Here is a 19,518-nt window from a genome sequence, read left to right as displayed (position 1 = left end):
ATTTTAAAAGTAATGTTTATGGCATGTAGTTTGAGACATTTAGCAAAGGTCAAAGAAGAAAATAGCACCATAATCCTGTGATTCAACGGTAATTGTTACTAGTCACAAATATATTCAAACATATAATACACTAAATGCACTCAAAATTAGAATCATTCTGTAGGGATGATTTAAAATTTTTGTTTTGAGAAATTAAAAGGAAACTCATAATAAGTTCCTTACTTTTGGAAGTTTGTTTTTTCCCCCCATCCCTTTTGCCATAAATGCTTTGATGAAAAATTTACTCTATGAATTTTGTTTTGAACTGTTGTGTTAGAATATATGATAACTACTTTAAAAGTTTATTTCACAAACTTGAGTATCCATTTCCCCAATACTTCAGTCACCACTGCTTATCATTCAAACACATCTTTGCTAGGGGTGTGTATGTGTGTGTATGCGTGTGTGTGAGAAAACAATGTTTAGACCAATTATTTATCTTATAAAATTTATAGTTTGTTACCTATCTTTTTAGTTTAACTTATGTCATCTAATCTGATGCTTCTTGGGAACTAGTCTGTAGCCTCGGTTCCAGGCCCTGATGCTTTTAAGGAGTCTGCCAAAAACATTAGCATATGGCAATTCACTGTACATTCTTTTTTTTTTTTCATTTATTTATTTTTATTTTAAGTGCATTCGTGTTTTGCCTGCATGTATGTCTGTGTGAGGGTGTCAGATCCCCCAGAACTGGAGTTACAGAAAGTTGTGAGCTGCCATGTGGGTGCTGGGAATTGAACCCGGGTCGTCTAGAAGTCCTCTTAACTACTGAGCCTTCTCTCCAGCCCCCGACTGTACATTGTTTCTCTAGAGTTCTTTGCCTTAAAAGATTGCTGCTGGATTTTTTAAAGATTTATTTTATGTGTGTCTATATGTTTGTGTCTCTGAGTGTATGCACACATGTCTGTGAGCAGGCACACATACCTGTGTGCACATGGAGGCCAGAAGAGGGCCTCATTCTTCTGAGCTGGAGCTATGGGTGTTTGTTGGATGCCTGGTTTATGTGGGTGCTAGGACCTAAACTCTGGTCCTCATGATTGTGTAAGAAGTACTTTTAACCACAGAGCCTTCTCTCTAGCTCCCAAGGCTCAGAAATTTTTGTTCGGTTGTTTGTTTTTTAATTTAAATGTGAAGCTTATTGGTGTTGGTTTTTATTCTGAAAGTCAATATTCACCTGTTATTTTTCCTTGACTTTGTTTTTTTTTTTTTTTTTTGGTTTTTCGAGACAGGGTTTCTCTGTGTAGCTTTGCACCTTTCCTGGGACTCACTTGGTAGCCCAGGCTGGCCTCGAACTCACAGAGATCCACCTGGCTCTGCCTCCCGAGTGCTGGGTTGACTTTGTTTTTATGTTCTACTTTGAACTTTTTGCTTTCTGGAATTCTCGGGGAAATAAGATAATATTAGGAATGAAAGTTCTTTGTTCTGTTTTAGAATCATATCTGTCATTTTTTTTTTTTAATCTCTGAGTGTTTTGAAATGCCACCACATTTTATTTCCTGAGTTTGGCATTTTGATGTGTTGTATATTAAAGCTGAGAGATGATACATTATAGTGGGAAAAACCTACCAAATTTGACTATAGCGATATGGAGCTCAGCTTTAATTGGCTGTGTGATAGATGCTAAAGCAAGTTACTGAAATCAGTCTTAATTTAAAGGGTCTTTGAATATAATTTTTTTCTCAAAATGGAACACTGCCCAGATTCCTAAGTTATAAGGATATCTAGAGAGTGTTTTTCTGTTATCAAGTGTTTTGTCCCAGGGTAAATTTTAGATTGTTTAAAATGAAGAGGGAAAAATAACTTCCTTTATGAAAAATATTGTAATATTTTGCTTCTGTGCCAGCAAATACAGTAGCTACCTGCCTTCATGGGTAAGATGACAGCTGCTCAGCTTCAAGAACATGGTCATGTCAGATTCCAAAGACAGAGCTATACAGCATATAGCCCATGAGGCTCTTTAAATTAATTTTAAGAGTAAGTTAAAAATGCACTTCATCTAGGTATGGTGGCAGAAGTCTGGAATCTGAGTATCCAAGAGACTGAGGCAAGTGAATCACTGAGAGAGGCTAATTTGAGCTATACATATTAAGTTTAAAGCTAGCCTTTGCATAGTGATATTTTATCTAGAAAAAAATAATAAAAATAAAAAAAATTTAAATTCTTCAGTTGAAATAGACACTGTCTTTTTGAGCCAGGTGTGGTGGCACACACCTTTAATCTCATTACTTGGGAGGCAGAGGTAGAAGGATCTTTGTGAGTTCAAGGCCAGCCTGGTCTACATAATGAGTTATAGGACAGCCAGGGCTATACCATGACATACTGTCTTAGAAAAAGAAAAAGAAAACAGACACTATCATTTCCCCCCTTTTATTAATTTTTCTTATTTTTTAAAAAGTATTTTTATTTTTTGCAAGAGTGTTTTGCCAGCATGTATGTAAGTGTACTCCTGGTACCAGTGAAGGCCAGGAGAAGGTGGTAGATACCCCAGAACTGAAGTTATAGGTGGTTGTGAGCTGGGAATGCTGGGAATGGAACCCAGGTTCTCTGAAAGATCAGCAAGTGCTTTTAACCACTAAATCATTTCTCCATCACCTATTTTTAAAAAAATTTTATAAAACATTTATTGTACATTGAGCAGGTGCTCTCTGTACCCCACCTACCTTCTTTTTCTCGTTCTTCTCCCTCCCAATCCCTTTTATTCCCTTAGACAGTTTCACTTCTACTTTAATGTCATATATCTACATGATTTTATGTATCTCTGTAAAATCTAGGAACCACAAATGAGAGAAAATGTATTTGCCTCCTAGTTGGATTCATTTTTCTGCAAACCACATAGCCCCTTTATGACTAAAAAAAAAAAAATCCATTGTGTACAAGTAGACCACAATTTCTCCATCTGTTCCTCTGTTGGACACTGGGCTGATTCTATAACTTCACTATTATGCACACATTGATTATGTATCGCCATACTTTGACTTGGAATCCTTTGGGTCATGTGTTAGGTCCATTTTTAGTGTTTTGAGGAACCTTTCTACTGCCTTCCCTGGTGGCTGGACTAGTTTACATTCCCAGTAGCAGTAAGAGTTCCCATTTGTCAGCACCCCATCAGCAGTTGTTCTTTGTTTTCTTCATGACTGTCCTTCTGGCTGGGTAGGCAGAATCTCAGTGTGGTTTTGATTTGCATTCCTGTGATGGCTAGTGAAATTGACTGATTCTTCATGTTTATTGCCCATTTGTATTTCATCTTTTGAGAACTGTCTGTACATTTCATTTTTTTTTGTTTTGTTGTTGTATATTCTAGATAATAAACTTCTGTCAGATGGATAGATAGCAAAGATTTTCTTCATTCTGTAGTCTGTGTCTACTGGATTGATTGCTTCCATCCTTTGCAGAAGCCTTTTTAACTTTATTGTCAATTGGCATTATTTCCTGAGTGACTGAAGTCCTAATTAGAAACTGAATCCTTTTATCTTGGAGCGTTTTCTCCTGCATTTCTCTCTAATAGTGTCAGAATTTCAAGTCTTCATTTAGGTCTGATTCATGGAGTCACAGAGTTGATTTTTTGTTGTTGTTTTGTTTTTTTTGAGACAAGAATTCTCTGTGTAGCTTTGGAGCCTGTCCTGGAACTTGCTCTATAGACCAGGCTGGCCTTGAACTCACAGAGATCTGCCTGCCTCAGCCTCCCGAGTCTGGGATTAAAGGCGTGCACCACCATTGCCTTCTGGGCTTTTCACCACCGCCCAGAGTTGATTTTGTACATGAAAGACAGAGGTCTATTTTCTGTCTTCTCCACATCTAGATACTAGTTTTCCCAGCATCATTTGTTGAGAGGCTGTTTTTTTCCAGGGTATGTTTTTGTCTTCTTTGTCAAATATCAATTGGCTATAGCTGTGGCTTTACATCTCTGTCTTCCTTCTCTGTCTCATTGATCTGCATATTTTGGTGTGGGTACTGTTTCATTTGTTTTGTTATGATGGTTCCGTAGTATAACTTGAGATTAGGTATAGTGATGCATCCAGCAATTTTTTTCTCCCCTCAGGTTACTTTGGCTGTCAGGAATCTTTTGTCCTTCCATATGATCTTTCAGGATTTGGTGGTGTTGCTTTTTCTGTTTCTATGAATAATAACATTGAAATTTTATGGTGATTATATTGAACCTGTAGATTGCTTTTGATGGTATAACCATTTTTTTGTAAGATTCTTCAAATTCAAAACTGTGGAGATCTTTCCATCTTCCAGTGTGTATTAGTTACTTTTTTATTGCCATGACAAAACATGATCAAAGCAACTTACAAAAGGAAGGATTTATTTGGGTTTATGATTCCAAAGGGATATGAGTCCAGCAGCAGCAGGACAGGGAAACCTGGCAGCAGGTAGACAGAATGTCTGGAGCAGCAAGCTGAGGGTTTACCTCTTAAACCTCAAGTAGAAAGCAAACTAGAAATGGCAAGAGGTTTTAACTCTCAATGTCTACCTCAGTGATATACTTCCTCCAGTAAGGCCATACCTCCTAAACCTCGCCAAACAGTGCCACCAACTGTGGAGTAAGTATTCAAACATCTGAGCCTATGGGAGATATCTCACTCAAACCACCACATAGTGTGCTCTTCAATTTCTTACGTTTTCATTATAAGAAAGTCTGTGATTTCCTTGGTTAGCTTTATTCTAAGGTATTTATGTCTGTTTTTTGAAGCAGTTGTGAATGAGGTTGCATTCCCAGTTTGTTTCTAGTATATATAGGAACATTGTAGTAGCCACATTTCATGAGCCTAATAGCTCCAGAGCCACTTTTTGGACATCACAGATGGAAACATTTTTGTTTTCATATAGTTCTTTCTGTTGTAGAGCACTATAATCTAGATTTGGCATCATAGGGCACTTTCTAGACAAGTAAAATATACCAAAGGAATGAAAGGTGAAGGTAATAATAAATAGGTCAAAATGAAGCTTCATTAGTAAAGACTGAATAATATGTAGTATTGGAAAAGCATCATGAAAAAAAAAGTCTGTAAGTTATTTAGAAGCTGTTGCTTCTTAGAGTTGAATGTAATCTCTGATTCAGGCATTTTGGTAGCTTATAGGAATTTTGTCTGTGTTAAATGTCAAGGTGGTTTGCTTTGATTTTAGGATATTTCTGGTTTTGAAGGTAAAGCTATTTGGACATAATAAGAAGAGAAAAATAGAATCATAAACATAGATAACAAAGTGATATTTTTAACTGAAAATCTTATCTTTTAGTGAGTTTAAGAACTTACAAATAACTACATAGTATTCATCATTCTAAGACCATTTAGTTATTGATAATTCTAACCATGTTAAGCAGATGTTTAGAAATGCTTGGAATTCAGAAAGATCTTCAAACATTTATTGTGCTATTTAAAACAAGACAGGGACATTTTTTAAAAGTATTAATACCTTGACTAAGAAGTGAATGAAGTGCATGTTTGGGTACACAGAGAGAGAGGGAGAGAAAGGAACACAAGCTGAGCAATGTGAACATTCATACAGCCCCAGCAGTTTGGAAATGGAGGCATCATTGCCAGTACCAGGCTTGCCTGTCAAGAAAAAAGCGAAAAAGGGAGAGGAAGGGAGGGAGGAAAGGGCAGAGGGGACACTGGAGGAAAAGAGGCGGAGAGTGAGAGATAAGCAAAGTAATTTTAGTATAAATTCTGTGAAGTAATACTTTGGGTGTGGGGAAATAGCTCAGTTGGTAAAGGGCTTGCCATTCAGGCCTGAGGATCTGAGTTCAACCCCCAGAATCCCATTAACAAAAAAGAAAAAAAGACCTGTTTGTAATCCCAGTGAATGGAAGTTGAAGACATGAAGATCTCTGGGGCTTGCTGGCCAGCCTTTGCAACATAATAGAGTTCCAGGTTGACTGAAAGAGCTTGTCTTAAAACAACATGAACTGTGTCCTGCGGAGCTATACCCAAGTTTGAACTCTGTCTTCCACACACAGTACATATATAAATAAAAGAGTAGCTTGGGGGCTGAGGGTATAACTCAGTGGTAGAGCACTTCTTGTCGTGCATAAAACCCTACCTTTGATCCCTACCACTTTAAAAATAAACTTATTTTGATTGCAACAAATCAGAAAAGAATAAGCTTTGACTATTGAAAGGGCTTCTGTGTGAAGTAAACAACAATCTTTGAGGGATATTGGGGAAACCTAGGGCTCAGTTGGTATCTTTAAAAATATTTTCAAGGTATTTATACTTACTTTCTTCCTTACATTTATCTCTCTTTCCTTTCCATTCTTCCCTGTCCGTGTATGTGTGTGTTTGTGCTTTAAAGATAGAACCCAGACAAGTATGAGCTACATTCAAAGCTCTATTTCTACTTCCTTGATGTTTGTTGCTTAAGAGCAGGTATTGTCACTAGAAATTGGTTTATAATTTTTCCCATTAGTGCTCTTTTTCATGACTGAACTGTATGTATAATTATATGATAATTCTCTTTTTAAAACAAGACACTATAAAGGCTTGTTATAAAATATTTATGCTTTGTATTTCCTCTGCTTTAGTGGATCATATTACATGCCTGTCAGATTCTTTCATCTTAATTAGTTAATTAGAACATTTTGTAAATGCTTACATTCAGGTTACACTAAGCTGTACTAAGCTGTGGGGACATAAACATGAATTATACTTTGTTCTTGTCCTCAAGGATCTTGTAGTATAATGAGGGACACATGGCAGAAACATTTTGCAGTCTGTATATATTGATCATATGTACATAAGCAAAACAAATCTATACTTAAGCAGTTATTAAAGAAGAATTCTATTGTTAAAAAATATTTATGACAAAGCCACTTCTAGATACTTTAACACTATTTTGTTTATCATTATAAACACCATATTTAGAAAATTCAAATAATGTAAGAAGAGATTCAATGAAAAATGAATTTCCCTCTTATTTTTCTACTTGATATTTCCAGACATTCTATTAAATCTGGCTTAGCTGATTTCTCTAAAGCTTTTAGTATTAATCATGATGTGTGTCAATAGTGGCTGCAAATACTCACTGTGTTGTGTGTGGTATTAGATGTGCTCCAGCTCTGCAGCCCAGCTCACTGTTGTTCACTACTGCTCTTGTGCTCTCTCATTTCTCATCTTAGTGTTCCTTTTAGCTCGAGCTGAATTTCCAGTTTATTTTTTGATGCTTGTCATATCTCGACTGAGATTCCTTTTGGTTACTCAAGACTGTTTTCTTTCAGATCTTTGGATATGTGGGCCTTTGTTTGGATATATTTATAAAGAGTGCTTTGAGCCGGGCGGTGGTGGCGCACGCCTTTAATCCCAGCACTTGGGAGGCAGAGCCAGGCGGATCTCTGTGAGTTCGAGGCCAGCCTGGACTACCAAGTGAGTCCCAGGAAAGGCTCAAAGCTACACAGAGAAACCCTGTCTCGAAAAAACCAAAAAAAAAAGAAAAAAAAGAAAAAAAAAGAGTGCTTTGAAGTTTGTTAACCAACATCTGGGTCTACATGGAGTCAATTTTTATCAGATCCCTTTTACTGTCTTATTTCTTGACATGTCACAATTTTTAGTTCAACATTTTTAGACTGTTGCAGTGTTATCATGAAGGTTGTTTGTTGTTCTAAGGCCTATTTTGCCTGTACTCACTCAGGTAGACTTATTTTCCCTGCACTGTATAGCAGCTCTGTCAATTCTTCCCTTTTCAAGATTTTTACTCATTGGCTTCATATCTGGGGTTGAGGGTGAGGATGGGAGCAAGTCTGGAAGGAAATTTCTTCCTGCACCTATTGTTATTTGATGTTAGCAAAGAACTTGGGCAAAGATTATAGTCAGATTTTTAAATTTACCCTTTCTGTGTCCTTTTTTGGGTGGTGGGTGGGGGATATACCCCTTTTGTTTCCAGCCCATTTGCTAGTGGTCTCTGTTCTTTGACATCCTAACCATAAAGGTTTCCATTTTCTGCTGCTTGTGTTATGTATGATTAGGGAATACACTGAGTTAAGAAATGTCAACTCATCTGTCAATTAACTTTTGATGGTAGATTCTGCCTAGGGAAGATTCTTCTGTGGTCTACATTATGTTATTGCCGGGTTACCAGGGTTATCTGGGGTCTCTCTCCTCTGCATGTAGAATTTGACAACCAACTACTGATCTGAGCAAAGTTGATGCTCAGATATTGGATCTTTACCTCCACTTCCAGTATATCTATTTTAATTCTCTATTTGTACTTGCAATGTTGAGGTTTTCTTTTCCATGTTGAGTTGCTTGGCTTCCTGGTTCTCTTCATCCTAGGAGTTGGACTCAGGCTCTGTTCCTTTTCTTTCACTGTAATTTGCTTTTGAGATTTTCTAGTGTTTTAAATAGGCTTTATGTAGATATAACCAACTGTCTTATTAAATAAGAAACACAGAACCAATGTAAAAGAGAAAGCCAAGAGATCAGAGCTCAGAGCTAAAACCTTACCCTTCCTCCTGCGGTGGTCCTACTTCTCTGAAAGAGAGCTACTTCCTGTGTGTTTGTCTTTAATATAGTCTTTCTGTTCTGCCTTCTCATTGGTTGTAAACCCAAACACATGACTGCCTTGTCACTGCCTGTAAGTACAGCCCTCCAGATCTTAAAGGCGTATGTCTCCAATGCTGGCTGTATCCCTGAACACACAGATTTCTATCTAGCTCTGTCTACCAAGCGCTGGGTAAAGGCGTGCGCCACCACCACCTCGCTTTTGCTTTGGCTCTAATAGCTCTGACCCCCGGGCAACTTTATTTATTAACATACAATTAAAATCACATTTCAGTACAAATAGAATACCACCACAGCTTTAAATTTTTTTAAATTTATGTATATGGATGTTTTGCCTCCATGTATGTCTATGTACCACTTGGGTGCTTAGTGTCACGGAGGCCAGAAAAGGACATTGATCCCCTGGAACTGGAGTTGCAGATGCTTATGATCCGTTGGTGACATGTTGGTGCTGGAAATCTAACCCCAGAGTTTTTAACCAGAGACGTTTACCTGACTACATTTAGACAAAATTCCTTTTTGTTCTTGGATTTCCATTTGTTTTAAAAATTTTCACGTGTCATGACTATATGTGTTGTATTCAAGTCTCTCAAAAATCCTACAGTTCTTGCTGTTTCTAAATATGATTCTTCCTTGTCAATTAATTTATGGATTTATGTTACACTCCCTAGGAATATTTTTTAAAAGATTTATTTATTTATTATGGATACAGTGTTCTGTTTGCATGTATCCTTCCAGGCCAGAAGAGGGAGCCAGATCTCATTACAGATGGTTGTGAGCCACCATATGGGTGCTGGGAATTGAACTCAGGACCTCTGGAAGAAAAGCCAGTGTTTTTAACCTCTGAGCCATCTCTCCACCCTCCATAGGAATATTTAAAGTGTGTTAATCAAAAGGAAATTTTAAATGTTTTCTAGAACATTTTCAATTATTTGTGATTTGTATATCCTCTTACTTAATTTTCTATTGCTGTGACAAAGCACAATGACCAATGCAGCATATAATGGGATGCACTTAATTGGACTCACTGTTTCAGAGGGTTTGAATCTATGATGGTGAAACAAAGGTACATGGTGGCAGAAATAGTTCAGAGCTGTATCTTGATGCAGAAAGCTGTCTTTAGAAATGACTTAAGTCTTTTGAAACCTGAAGCCTGCCCTCAGTGACATATCTCCCGCAGCAAGGGTATACTATCCAGACCTTTCCAAACAGGTTCATTGATTGGAGACCAAGCAAACATTCAAACATTTGAACTTATGGGGTCATTCTCATTCAACCTACCACATATGTGTTGTGTATTTTCTCCTTTTCTGGGTGCTACAGTCTCTTCTATATCTAAGTTGGGAGTTTATCAAATGATCTTAAAGTTTCTGGCCCTTCAGAATTATTCTAAGTTTGTTAAAGGTTTTCTATTTAGTTAGGAATTAACTGAGCATCTAGGTATCTTTGACTGTCAATCACAAGTAATTCATTCACTTTTTGGGGTAGTCTCTATACCTATTGGTCATTTCTTTTGGTTTTTCGAGACAGGGTTTCTCTGTGTAGCTTTGCACCTTTCCTGGAACTCACTCTGTATCCCAGGCTAGCCTCAAACTCACAGAGACATCCGCCTGGCTCTGCCTCCCGAGTGCTGGGATTAAAGGCGTGCACCACCACCGCCTGGCTCCTATTGGTCATTTCTATGCAGAGGTTACTTTAGGGCATTTAGTTCACTCACGTCTCTTCTTGACTAGTCCTTACCAGTCTCAGTCACCCACACCTTTAGTTATTTGGCTTTGTATTTAACTGGAAGTTCCAAGCCTTCTATTCTTTTATTGTTCTCTCTTAAAAAATAGATTATTTGTATTATGTGAGGAAAGGGGGGGGTATGTGTTTGCTGTGGGGTGTGTGTGTGTGTGTGTGTGTGTATATGTGTGTGTGTGTATGTGTGTGTGTAGATCAGAAGACAGCTTGCTGGAATCAGTTTCCTCCTTTCACTATGTGACTCCCAGAGATTGAACTCAGACTCTTGGGTTTGGCAGCAAGCACCATTACCCACAGCCATCATTGTTTTCTTTTGCTTAGGTCTTTCTAATAACTATGATACTTGAATTTCTAGTTTGAAAGATAAAAATAAGCACTGGGGAGATAGACGAATTGGTGAATTGCTTACTGTACCAACATGAGGACCTGAGTTCAGATCTCTGGCACACATGTGAAATAGTCAGGCATGGTGGCATGTGGCTATAACACTAGTGCAGGAGGCACTGGAGACAGCTGAATTCCTAGAGTTCACTGATCAGTCAGTCTAACCTGTCAGTGAGTACAGTGAGAAACTGTTTCAAAAGATAAGGTCGAGAACAGTTGAAGGCAATGCACAATGACCTCTGGCATCCACATGCATGTGCACATAGACACAAACACACAAAGAAATGATTTCACTGTAGTAGAAAAGCTCTTGTGTGACAACTCTGTTTAAACTAAGTCTACAAGGGTAAAGGATAGACAAGACACAAGAGGGCTGGGGTTTAAAGGGACATCTGTTGGTAAGGAACAAACATTAGTTCCTGTGTATGTAGGTGCTGGGTACATTGGAAAAGAGCATGGAACTTTGGCTAAATTGGATTTTAATCTTAGCTCTAAAATTTCTTCATAATATACAAACAGGATAATGTAGAGCTGTTTAAAATTGTTTTAAGTAGAAGGAAATATAGGAACTTGTTAGTTCATTGATACCTTGTGAACACAATAAGTTGTCTCCTTATACTTTTTATTACTTTTAAAAAATGTCCTTCTGTGGATCATTTTCATTAATTCATATATCTAGAAATAGTGTCCCAGGGAACACATACTTACTATGTTAGAGTTGTCCTGGGGTTTCTGTCAGCTCTCTTTGTCTCTTCTCTATATAACATCTAAGAGATAGAATGTTTCTCTCAGCTGACTTTTGGTAGTTTCCTTAAAAAGTGTGCAGACCTAACCAACAGGCCCAGCCTCTGCAATAGACTATTTCTAAGTTATTTGGAACATAGACTGTTTCTGTTTTATCTTACTATGAGCAGGGATATGTTTTCTCGAAACTCTTTTCAGTATCCAGCAATTGCTTTTGAAGATCCAACAATAGTATACTTCAGATTGCCTACTGCGATGTGGATATGGGACTCAAGTGCCAATTTTGGAAGGAACTTTTTAAGCTAAGCAGTTTAGGTAGAGGAAATGGAAAGCCTTTAAAAATTTTTAGAGTTTTTTAAAAATTTCATTGAAGCAAATATGCCAAGAGGCTTATTGATAGATGACAAGGTTGGTTTAGAATGGGCAGCAGCTTTATTGATAAAAAGGGAAAGAAGGAATCATAAGAAAGTTTTGAAGCAGATATGATAGGGGAAGGTGAGAAGTCAAGGATGACTTCAGGTTTTTTGAACTTGGTGAATAAAGATGACCTGGATTGATAGAAGAGACAGAGATGATGAAGCCATATAGAGCTCAGGAAGGTATTTCCCTAATTTTGATATTTATCTTTAATTTTTAAAAAATACTACTGTTATTGGTAGTAGTATTGTGTGGGTGAGTATAGTCACATGCCACCCCATGCATGTGGAGGTCAGAGGACAGTCTTGAGGAGTCGGTTCTCCCTCCCACTCAGGCTGTAAGGCTTGCACACGTGATTTTTTTACTGAAGGAGCCATCTCACTGGCCATCTTTGATGTTTGTGAACAACTCCTCCTCATTTCACTTCATCAAGTCCAATCAGAAATGAGTGTCGAAAGAATGCTGGAGCCAGGGTCAGGAAACCTGGTTCTAGTCAGAGTTAGAGAATTTTGCTAAACAATTTGTACAAAGTTATATATATTTGTTTATCATTTAGGGTGGTGGTGGGGGGGGGGGTTGTGTTCACAATCCCTGTAAGTAAAATCTGATGTTTTCCAATGAATGTGTGGTTTTCAAGGTCAGGACTGTTTTATATACTAAATTATCACTATTTTTGTAATCCTACCGTTGATCAATATTATAAACTTCTACAAAGTTACCAAAATTCTGAAGTTATTTTCTGTTCTATATATGAGATTATAAGGCCAATCATCTTGGTGATTGGGAAGATTAGATACTTGATATATTTTTTAAATGTTTAGTTAAGGTATTGTGTAAAGCTTTTGAGTTTCTTTGTAACTTTGATAGATTTAGTAGTCATAAACCTTGTATATATGGAGAAGATATTGATAGGATTCATTGATAAAGCATTTTGTAGTAATTGCACTGTAAGGAAACTTTAGAATAGCTTTATACATACATTTGCCAGCAAAAATTAACTTTCTATTTAGCACCAATTTGGTTAAGGAAATAATAATAATTTAGTCTTAAGATGCTTTGTGCCACTGGACAATGTAACTTAGAGGTGGAGCACTTGAATAGCCTCCATGAAGTCCTAAATTTAATCCCTGGTAGAGAAAAAAAACAAAAACTTTTGGCAATTAAGAAATATATTCCAAGTGAAAATTTATGTAAAATAATCATTCTCTGGATTGTTTTTGCTTTTGGGGGTACTGATTGATGTTTGGAAACATGAAATACTTAGATAATTGTTTTAATTATATTAACTATATTATTAAACTGTTACACAAGGGTAGCAAATTTAGCAGATGTATCAAGTGGAAAGTACCTTTAAAAGAATTCTGGGGTTTATTTTAATCTGATTTGTGACATTTTATATGTTTAGTATTTTGTGATCTACTTAGTTCTTTACAAGTATACCATAATAATCTCAAATATATAAAATTCTGTGGCTTTTATTCTGCATGGACTAGATTTAAAGGTCAACACTACTCTTTTATGTAGGTTATGGGTGCTACATGTGTGCTTTCAGAGCAGTAGTGTGAGGAAACTTGAAGTGGGATGGCAGGACGGCCTCCTCATCCCTATGACAGTAACTCCAGCGATCCAGAGAATTGGGATCGGAAATTGCATAGTAGACCTCGTAAACTTTATAAACATTCAAGGTAGGTAGAAAATATGTATATATTTCCCATATCCAAGCTCTATTCAACCTAATTATAAAAACCATTCCTTCATTTGATTGTGGCAAGCCCTGTCAGGATGTGGCCTTGTTTACAAAGCACTATGCATGATTGTTTCTCCTGAAATAGCTTTTAGAGAAAGGTTTCTTTTAATTTTTTAGTATTTTTTGGTTTTTAAAATACTTTTGCCTCTAGATTATGTTAACATCTTAGTTGACTACATAATTAGGTGTTATAATTTGATCAGTTTGGAATTCTGGCAAGTTAGATTAGTTCTTATGTACTTGAAACTGCTTAACAGAAGTTTGTTTCTTCTTTAAATATACTATATGTGCAGGTTTCACTTGACAGTTTATATGTTTGTGTCAGTATTTGCCTCAGGAAATCTTTATGCAAATGTATTCCATGGGCACACTGATCAAATGGGAAAATTCATCTTTTTAGACAGACTACTGGTTCATTTTGAGTTTGATGCATGAAATGAAATTGATCTCAGAAGTTCATGCTTACCTTTATGTTATTTTTTTAGTTTTATTTTGCACTGTGTAATAAAATCAGAGTTTCTTTTGGAACACTTTGTAATCTGATATTTTAAGATGTTAACTGACAGCTCATAAATTCCACATTGCACAGGTATGTAAGCATGTTTTCATAGAGAATTTTGCTTTGTGAATGTTATGTAGAGGATAATACTGAAAGTTTAGCTTACTCAAATAAAAAATTCTTCTGATCACTGGTAACAAATATAAACTTTCTTGAAAATAATACCATAACTTTGAAATCCTTTTTGTAATATTAAAAACTGTTTTGAAAACCTTAAACTATATATTTAGAAAATATGAATGATTAAATACTTCTTACCTGACAAGATACTTACATATATTGTAGAATTTCATATGTTGTCTTAAGTTGATGTTGATTTCATTAATTTACAAGTACATGCCACACAGTGTAAATATTTTTTGGTTTGTTTTATTCTCTGTGTATATGTCATTCAAGTAAGACTCTCATTTATTTCCTAGATAATTTATCTTGTCCATATTTTGGAGGCTTTAATGATACATGAATTTTATCATTGTGTGGGACTATAGTTGTATGTATCATTGTGTGTGTATGTGTGTGTGTGTGTGTGTGTGTGTTTCAAGTGAATTTTGTGTTATGCTTTCTAATTCTTGATATGTTTCTGCTGGTGTGCAATATTACATTATTTAATGAAGAAGTGGTAAGGGTAGAAATGTCGTTTGCTTTTATAAAGGTTCATGCATTCAGTGGGAAAACTTTATAATAGTAATGTTTTTATTTCAGTAACCTCTTTTTATTTCTGTATCCTTAATGACTGCATTTTTAATTTTTTCTGGTGCTGGGGGTTGAGCACAGGGCTTTGTATATGTTAAGGAAGTACTTTGCAACTATGCCTTGCGTTAGCAACTTTTTGATGCTGTTTTGGGATAAGCAGTAATAGTACGTAGGGTTGTTTGAATGTCAGGCATTAAATAAATAGTATTAAAGTTTATTAAATAATAATAAAATAAAAATGAATAATAATATTAAAATATGACATAAAAATACTAAGACAGGACAATGTAGTGGCAGCACCCAGGAGGCAGAATCAGGCAGATCTCTGAGTTCAAGGCCATTCAGGGCTACAGAAACTAAGACCTACTTTGGGGGAGTGGCAGGGAAGAGGAGGAGGAAGAAGCAATTGGTTTAAATTTTTTTCAAGCTAGGTGTGGTAGTGCATGCTTATAGCCTTAGCACTTGGTAGGTAAAGTCAGGAGACTCAGGAGTTCAAGGTCAGCCAGGACTACATGAAACCCCGTCTCAAAACAACAGAACATTAATGGGAACTAGACCTGGGTTCAGTTCTCAGTACCTACATTTGGTGCCTTCAGTTCTAGTCCCAGGGGATCCCCATGACCTCAGTCAGGCCACTGAGGGCACCTGCATGTGCATGCACATGGTATACATAAACTTAGGCAGATATGCATGCATACACCTAAATAATTTTTTTAATTTTAAGGAAAAGACCAGGAAACTCTTTGAGTGGATTTATATTAAGGCTAATTTATATTAAACCCAAATAAAAACAGCTTGCTTTTAGTTTTTTTTTTTTTTAAGGAATTTCATTTAAGACACTGTAAAAAAAAAAAAAAGGATTGTTTGACAAAAACAACAAAACACCTGCCCTCAGTTCAGGAGTGTATTCAAAGGATGTCAGGGTCCTGCGGGCACTATTACAGAGTGCTTGAATATCCATATATGGACCAGTTAGAAAATTGTAGGACACATAAGCCATGGCACTGACTTGTAAACTGAAGTTCAGAGAGAGGATCATTGTCAGCTGAGTTAGGGGAAAATAAGATGAGCTAGTCCCGAGGTGCTTACAGCATTAGAATGAACGAGGGGTGTATCTGTCAGGACCTTCAGGAGATTACCTTGCCCGGATCTGAGGACACAGCTTTGAATAGTATCACTGTTTCCATTAGGCAGATGAAAAAAATGAGGTTAATAGTCTTGCCCAAGACTATCCAGCATGTAATCACAAAGATCTAATTTATGGACATGATTCTTACTCATTTTTTTTTATTTTAAATAATTTGTCATTACAGAGAGAGCAGGTATAATGAACTCATTTCCTATCACTGAGACTGAAGTTACTAATTCATGAATGATATTTTTAAACTCTATTCCTCAATCTATTCACTACCACTCCCTGCCCCCTTTTCACTCTTAAGTATTTTGACATTTGAGTAAAAACCCCTGTCTTTTAAGGGTTTTTGTTGTTGTTGTTTTGGGTGGTTTTGATAATTAAATCCAGAGGTAAAAGATACCTGATGCTTCATAGTTGCTTATCAGGGTCAAAATCCTCTGATTTGTTTGACTTTTCCCTCACAATCACAAGGTTAAATGTAGCTCTTAGCCATTATCTTTATCTTCTAGGCAAAGGGGAATGAAAAAAATCAACTTTTGGGGAAATTCCCAGCAGGTATCTGCTTATAAGTGGTATGGCTATCTCTAGATCAGGGAGATTGAGAATAAAGAAATATAGTTTTTAATTTAGGTATGTTGTTGCCTCAAGGAAGACTGGCAATTTATAAATAGTAAAATATAAATAGATTTTATAAATAGTAAATAAATGAGCATAGTTTTCTTCATTCAGTTTTAGTAGGTAATATAAAAGTTGTCTTTTTTTTTTTTTGGTTTTTCGAGACAGGGTTTCTCTGTGTAGCTTTGCACCTTTCCTGGAACTCACTTGGTAGCCCAGGCTGGCCTCGAACTCACAGAGATCCACCTGGCTCTGCCTCCCGAGTGCTGGGATTAAAGGCGTGCGCCGCCACCACCGCCCGGCCTTGTCTTTTTAAATGTGCTGTTTTATATATTTTTTTAAATAACCTTACATTTTTAGTAGTTTTACTTTAATGCCCCCCCCACCTTCTTTGCTGTCTATGATCAAATAAGTGTGGATTTATAAAAGTAATAATAGTTACTCTCTGTGTGTACTGACTTTCGTTGATAATTAAAGGCTTAGTATAGGAATCGTGATTTCTAGGTAATACAATTTTTTGTTTATTTTTGAGATTATCATTTAATTAAAACATTTCTCCCTTCCCTTTCCTCCCTTCAAACCCTCTCATATATCTCTCCCTAGTGTTCTTCAAACCCATGGTCCTTTTTTTTCACCAGTTAATTGCATGCATACATATAATTCCCTCAGTGTTTTTTGAATGCAGATTTGCTGTGATGGATCTGCAGTTTGTATACAAATAAATTAGGTTAAAATCAGTGAGCTTTGCTTCTGTGTTACATACATATATGTAACTAGTATAGTTAATATGTATGTAGAGGAACTCCCTAGCTTGCTGAAGTTAACAGTGATTTCAACTGAAGTGTATTTGGCCTGAAATGTGATAGCTTTTCTTTGAATTACAAATTAGAGGAATTTTTTTTTTTACTATTTTAAAAAAGAAAACTAACACCTCTTTTGTAAAATGTTAAAATGTCTGACTAAGAAACACTAAAAGCTCTTGAATTTGAAAGAATATGACTATGTAAAAACTGCTCTCTGCAGTCTGTTCTGGTTTCTAAAGATAAATGCATACATCCAATATCAGACTTTGCAAGGTTTCATTTCCACACAGAAGCATGCATGCTCATTTAAAAAAAATTTTTTTTTGAGATTACACACACAAAAAAAAACATGCTTTGCAGATTCCCTTTAATAGTTAGAATAGGAAAGTTTGGTTCTTAACAATAGTTGTCGGGTGGATTCTTAGGTTGCAGGTATTGTTCCTGTGGTTTTAAAGAGCTCACTGTCTAAAAGGGATACACTGACACTGGAAGGAATGGAGTTATCTGCATCCTAGTTCCTAAAACCTGGCAAGCTGTCAGAGCTAGAATTAGCTTTACAGATGGCATTTGGCAACATATCTACATATCTCTAAGCCCTCGTCTCCTGCGTTTTCTTCCACCTGCCTATCAATTACAATATCCAATCACTGCTCAGGAATGGGGAAGTGGGATGATCACAGCTCACACGATGCTGTTTGGTTAGAAACGTCAGTGCTGTACAACCCACGGCTGAGTCAGTGTCTGTGAGAAAATGAGCTGAATTAATATTTAGAGGGGGTTGAATCTCTGAACATTTAAAGCTTAACTATCTGCAACAGCAGGATTACACAGTAGAGAGGGGAAAGCTAAAGGAAGTCTGTGGACAGGTGAGGTAGGAGGAGACTGGATTGTTCAGAAGAATCTTGAGGATGATGGAAATACCAGATGAACTAAAGTTTCCTAGTAATGCCCAAGGATGCTGACCTGGCTTTCAGTGCTGCATTGTTTGAAAAAGCAGAGTCCCTTTACACTCTGATTTTAAATTTTTTTTCTTGTTTTTGTGTCTCTACCCTGGCATATACTAAAGGAAGGTGTGTATTCATTTTTTACGTGCTATCTCTGGGTTATGACTATATACAAGAATGAATATAAGAGAGGTAGAGAGAAATGCTGGCCTTTGTTTCATAATAGGCATTTACATTTCTAAATGTAAAAGACTATACTTCTGATTTCAGTTTCATGGCACATTAAATGGAGTATGTTATTATTGTTTTCATGGGTTTGGTTCTTTGTTATTTCATGTAACCTGAGAATGCATTATATGTAGTATTATATTTTATGAATGCAAAACTTAGCTAAGGAAACAATTTTTGAAGCAATTTGAAACATTGAAAATAAAATTCAAGGTAAAAAAAATAAAATAATTACCTGAAGATGGAATTAAGGAGATTTTTGCTTTGGAATGAATTAGAGATGAATGGAACTGTTTATTTGTAGTAATTTTTTACAAGACTGAATTTGTTTGAATGGGGAAGCCCTAGCTGGGTAGATGACTGTCTAGTGTACAGGATGCAAGCAGAAGATCTTAATGCTGCTACTGAGAGCGCATCACCGGACACGGTCTTTGTGTCAGTGTAATTTAATGTTAGACCAGATAAAAAATTTGTAAACGAGGATAATTGCTCTTGCTGTGATATTTTAAATCTTCACAGGTGACAGTGTTTACTTGATTAGGAAATTTTAGCACAATTTAACATGTTAATAAATTTTCCTTTACCTTCATTACCAGTTATTTTTGGTATATTCAGTATAGTAAAATTACTTTATTCTAATGTGAATAGTTATAACATCCTTGCCTTATTTCAATATTCCTTATTATTCCCCTGCCTAGTCTCTAAAAATAGGATCATTCAGTTATCCTGATATCTATATATGTATGTGTGTATGTATATATTATTATATGTTATATATTTTATTGATTTTATATATGTGTGATATATGTGCATATATATTACAATCTTATATAGGTGTCTTGTGGCCTAGAAATGATTTTAGCTTGTTATCATAATGAAATTGTAAAAGGAGAACTTGATGCTGAATCTCCTGACCTTACACTTTATAGAATACTTTTCTCTGGTTCTGCCGGTTCTTTTCTGATAATAATGCTT

General features: G+C 36.2%; 1 protein-coding gene across 9 annotated transcripts in view; it reads left to right on the top strand.

The window, feature by feature from the left end:
• The window catches only part of Btbd10 (BTB domain containing 10), a 60,443-nt gene that overhangs the window by 8,722 nt on the left and 32,203 nt on the right, over positions 1 to 19,518 (top strand). For 4 of the 9 annotated variants that reach the window (XM_006978611.4, XM_015997333.3, XM_042282120.2 and 1 more), the window contains one exon: positions 13,344 to 13,504. The exons of 4 other annotated variants lie outside the window; for them this stretch is intronic. In XM_006978611.4, the coding sequence (XP_006978673.1) occupies positions 13,401 to 13,504 (104 nt within the window). In that variant the 5' untranslated portion in view covers positions 13,344 to 13,400. Of the gene's footprint in view, positions 1 to 13,343; positions 13,505 to 18,287; positions 18,442 to 19,518 lie in introns of those variants that run through there. One more of the 9 variants, XM_015997332.3, reaches the window with a different exon arrangement.

The sequence above is a fragment of the Peromyscus maniculatus genome, chromosome 1, assembly GCF_049852395.1.
Source record: "Peromyscus maniculatus bairdii isolate BWxNUB_F1_BW_parent chromosome 1, HU_Pman_BW_mat_3.1, whole genome shotgun sequence".
NCBI classification, from domain to species: Eukaryota; Metazoa; Chordata; class Mammalia; order Rodentia; family Cricetidae; genus Peromyscus; species Peromyscus maniculatus.
Note: the sequence above shows the minus strand (reverse complement) of the source record. Positions and strands in the feature narration are given on the sequence as shown.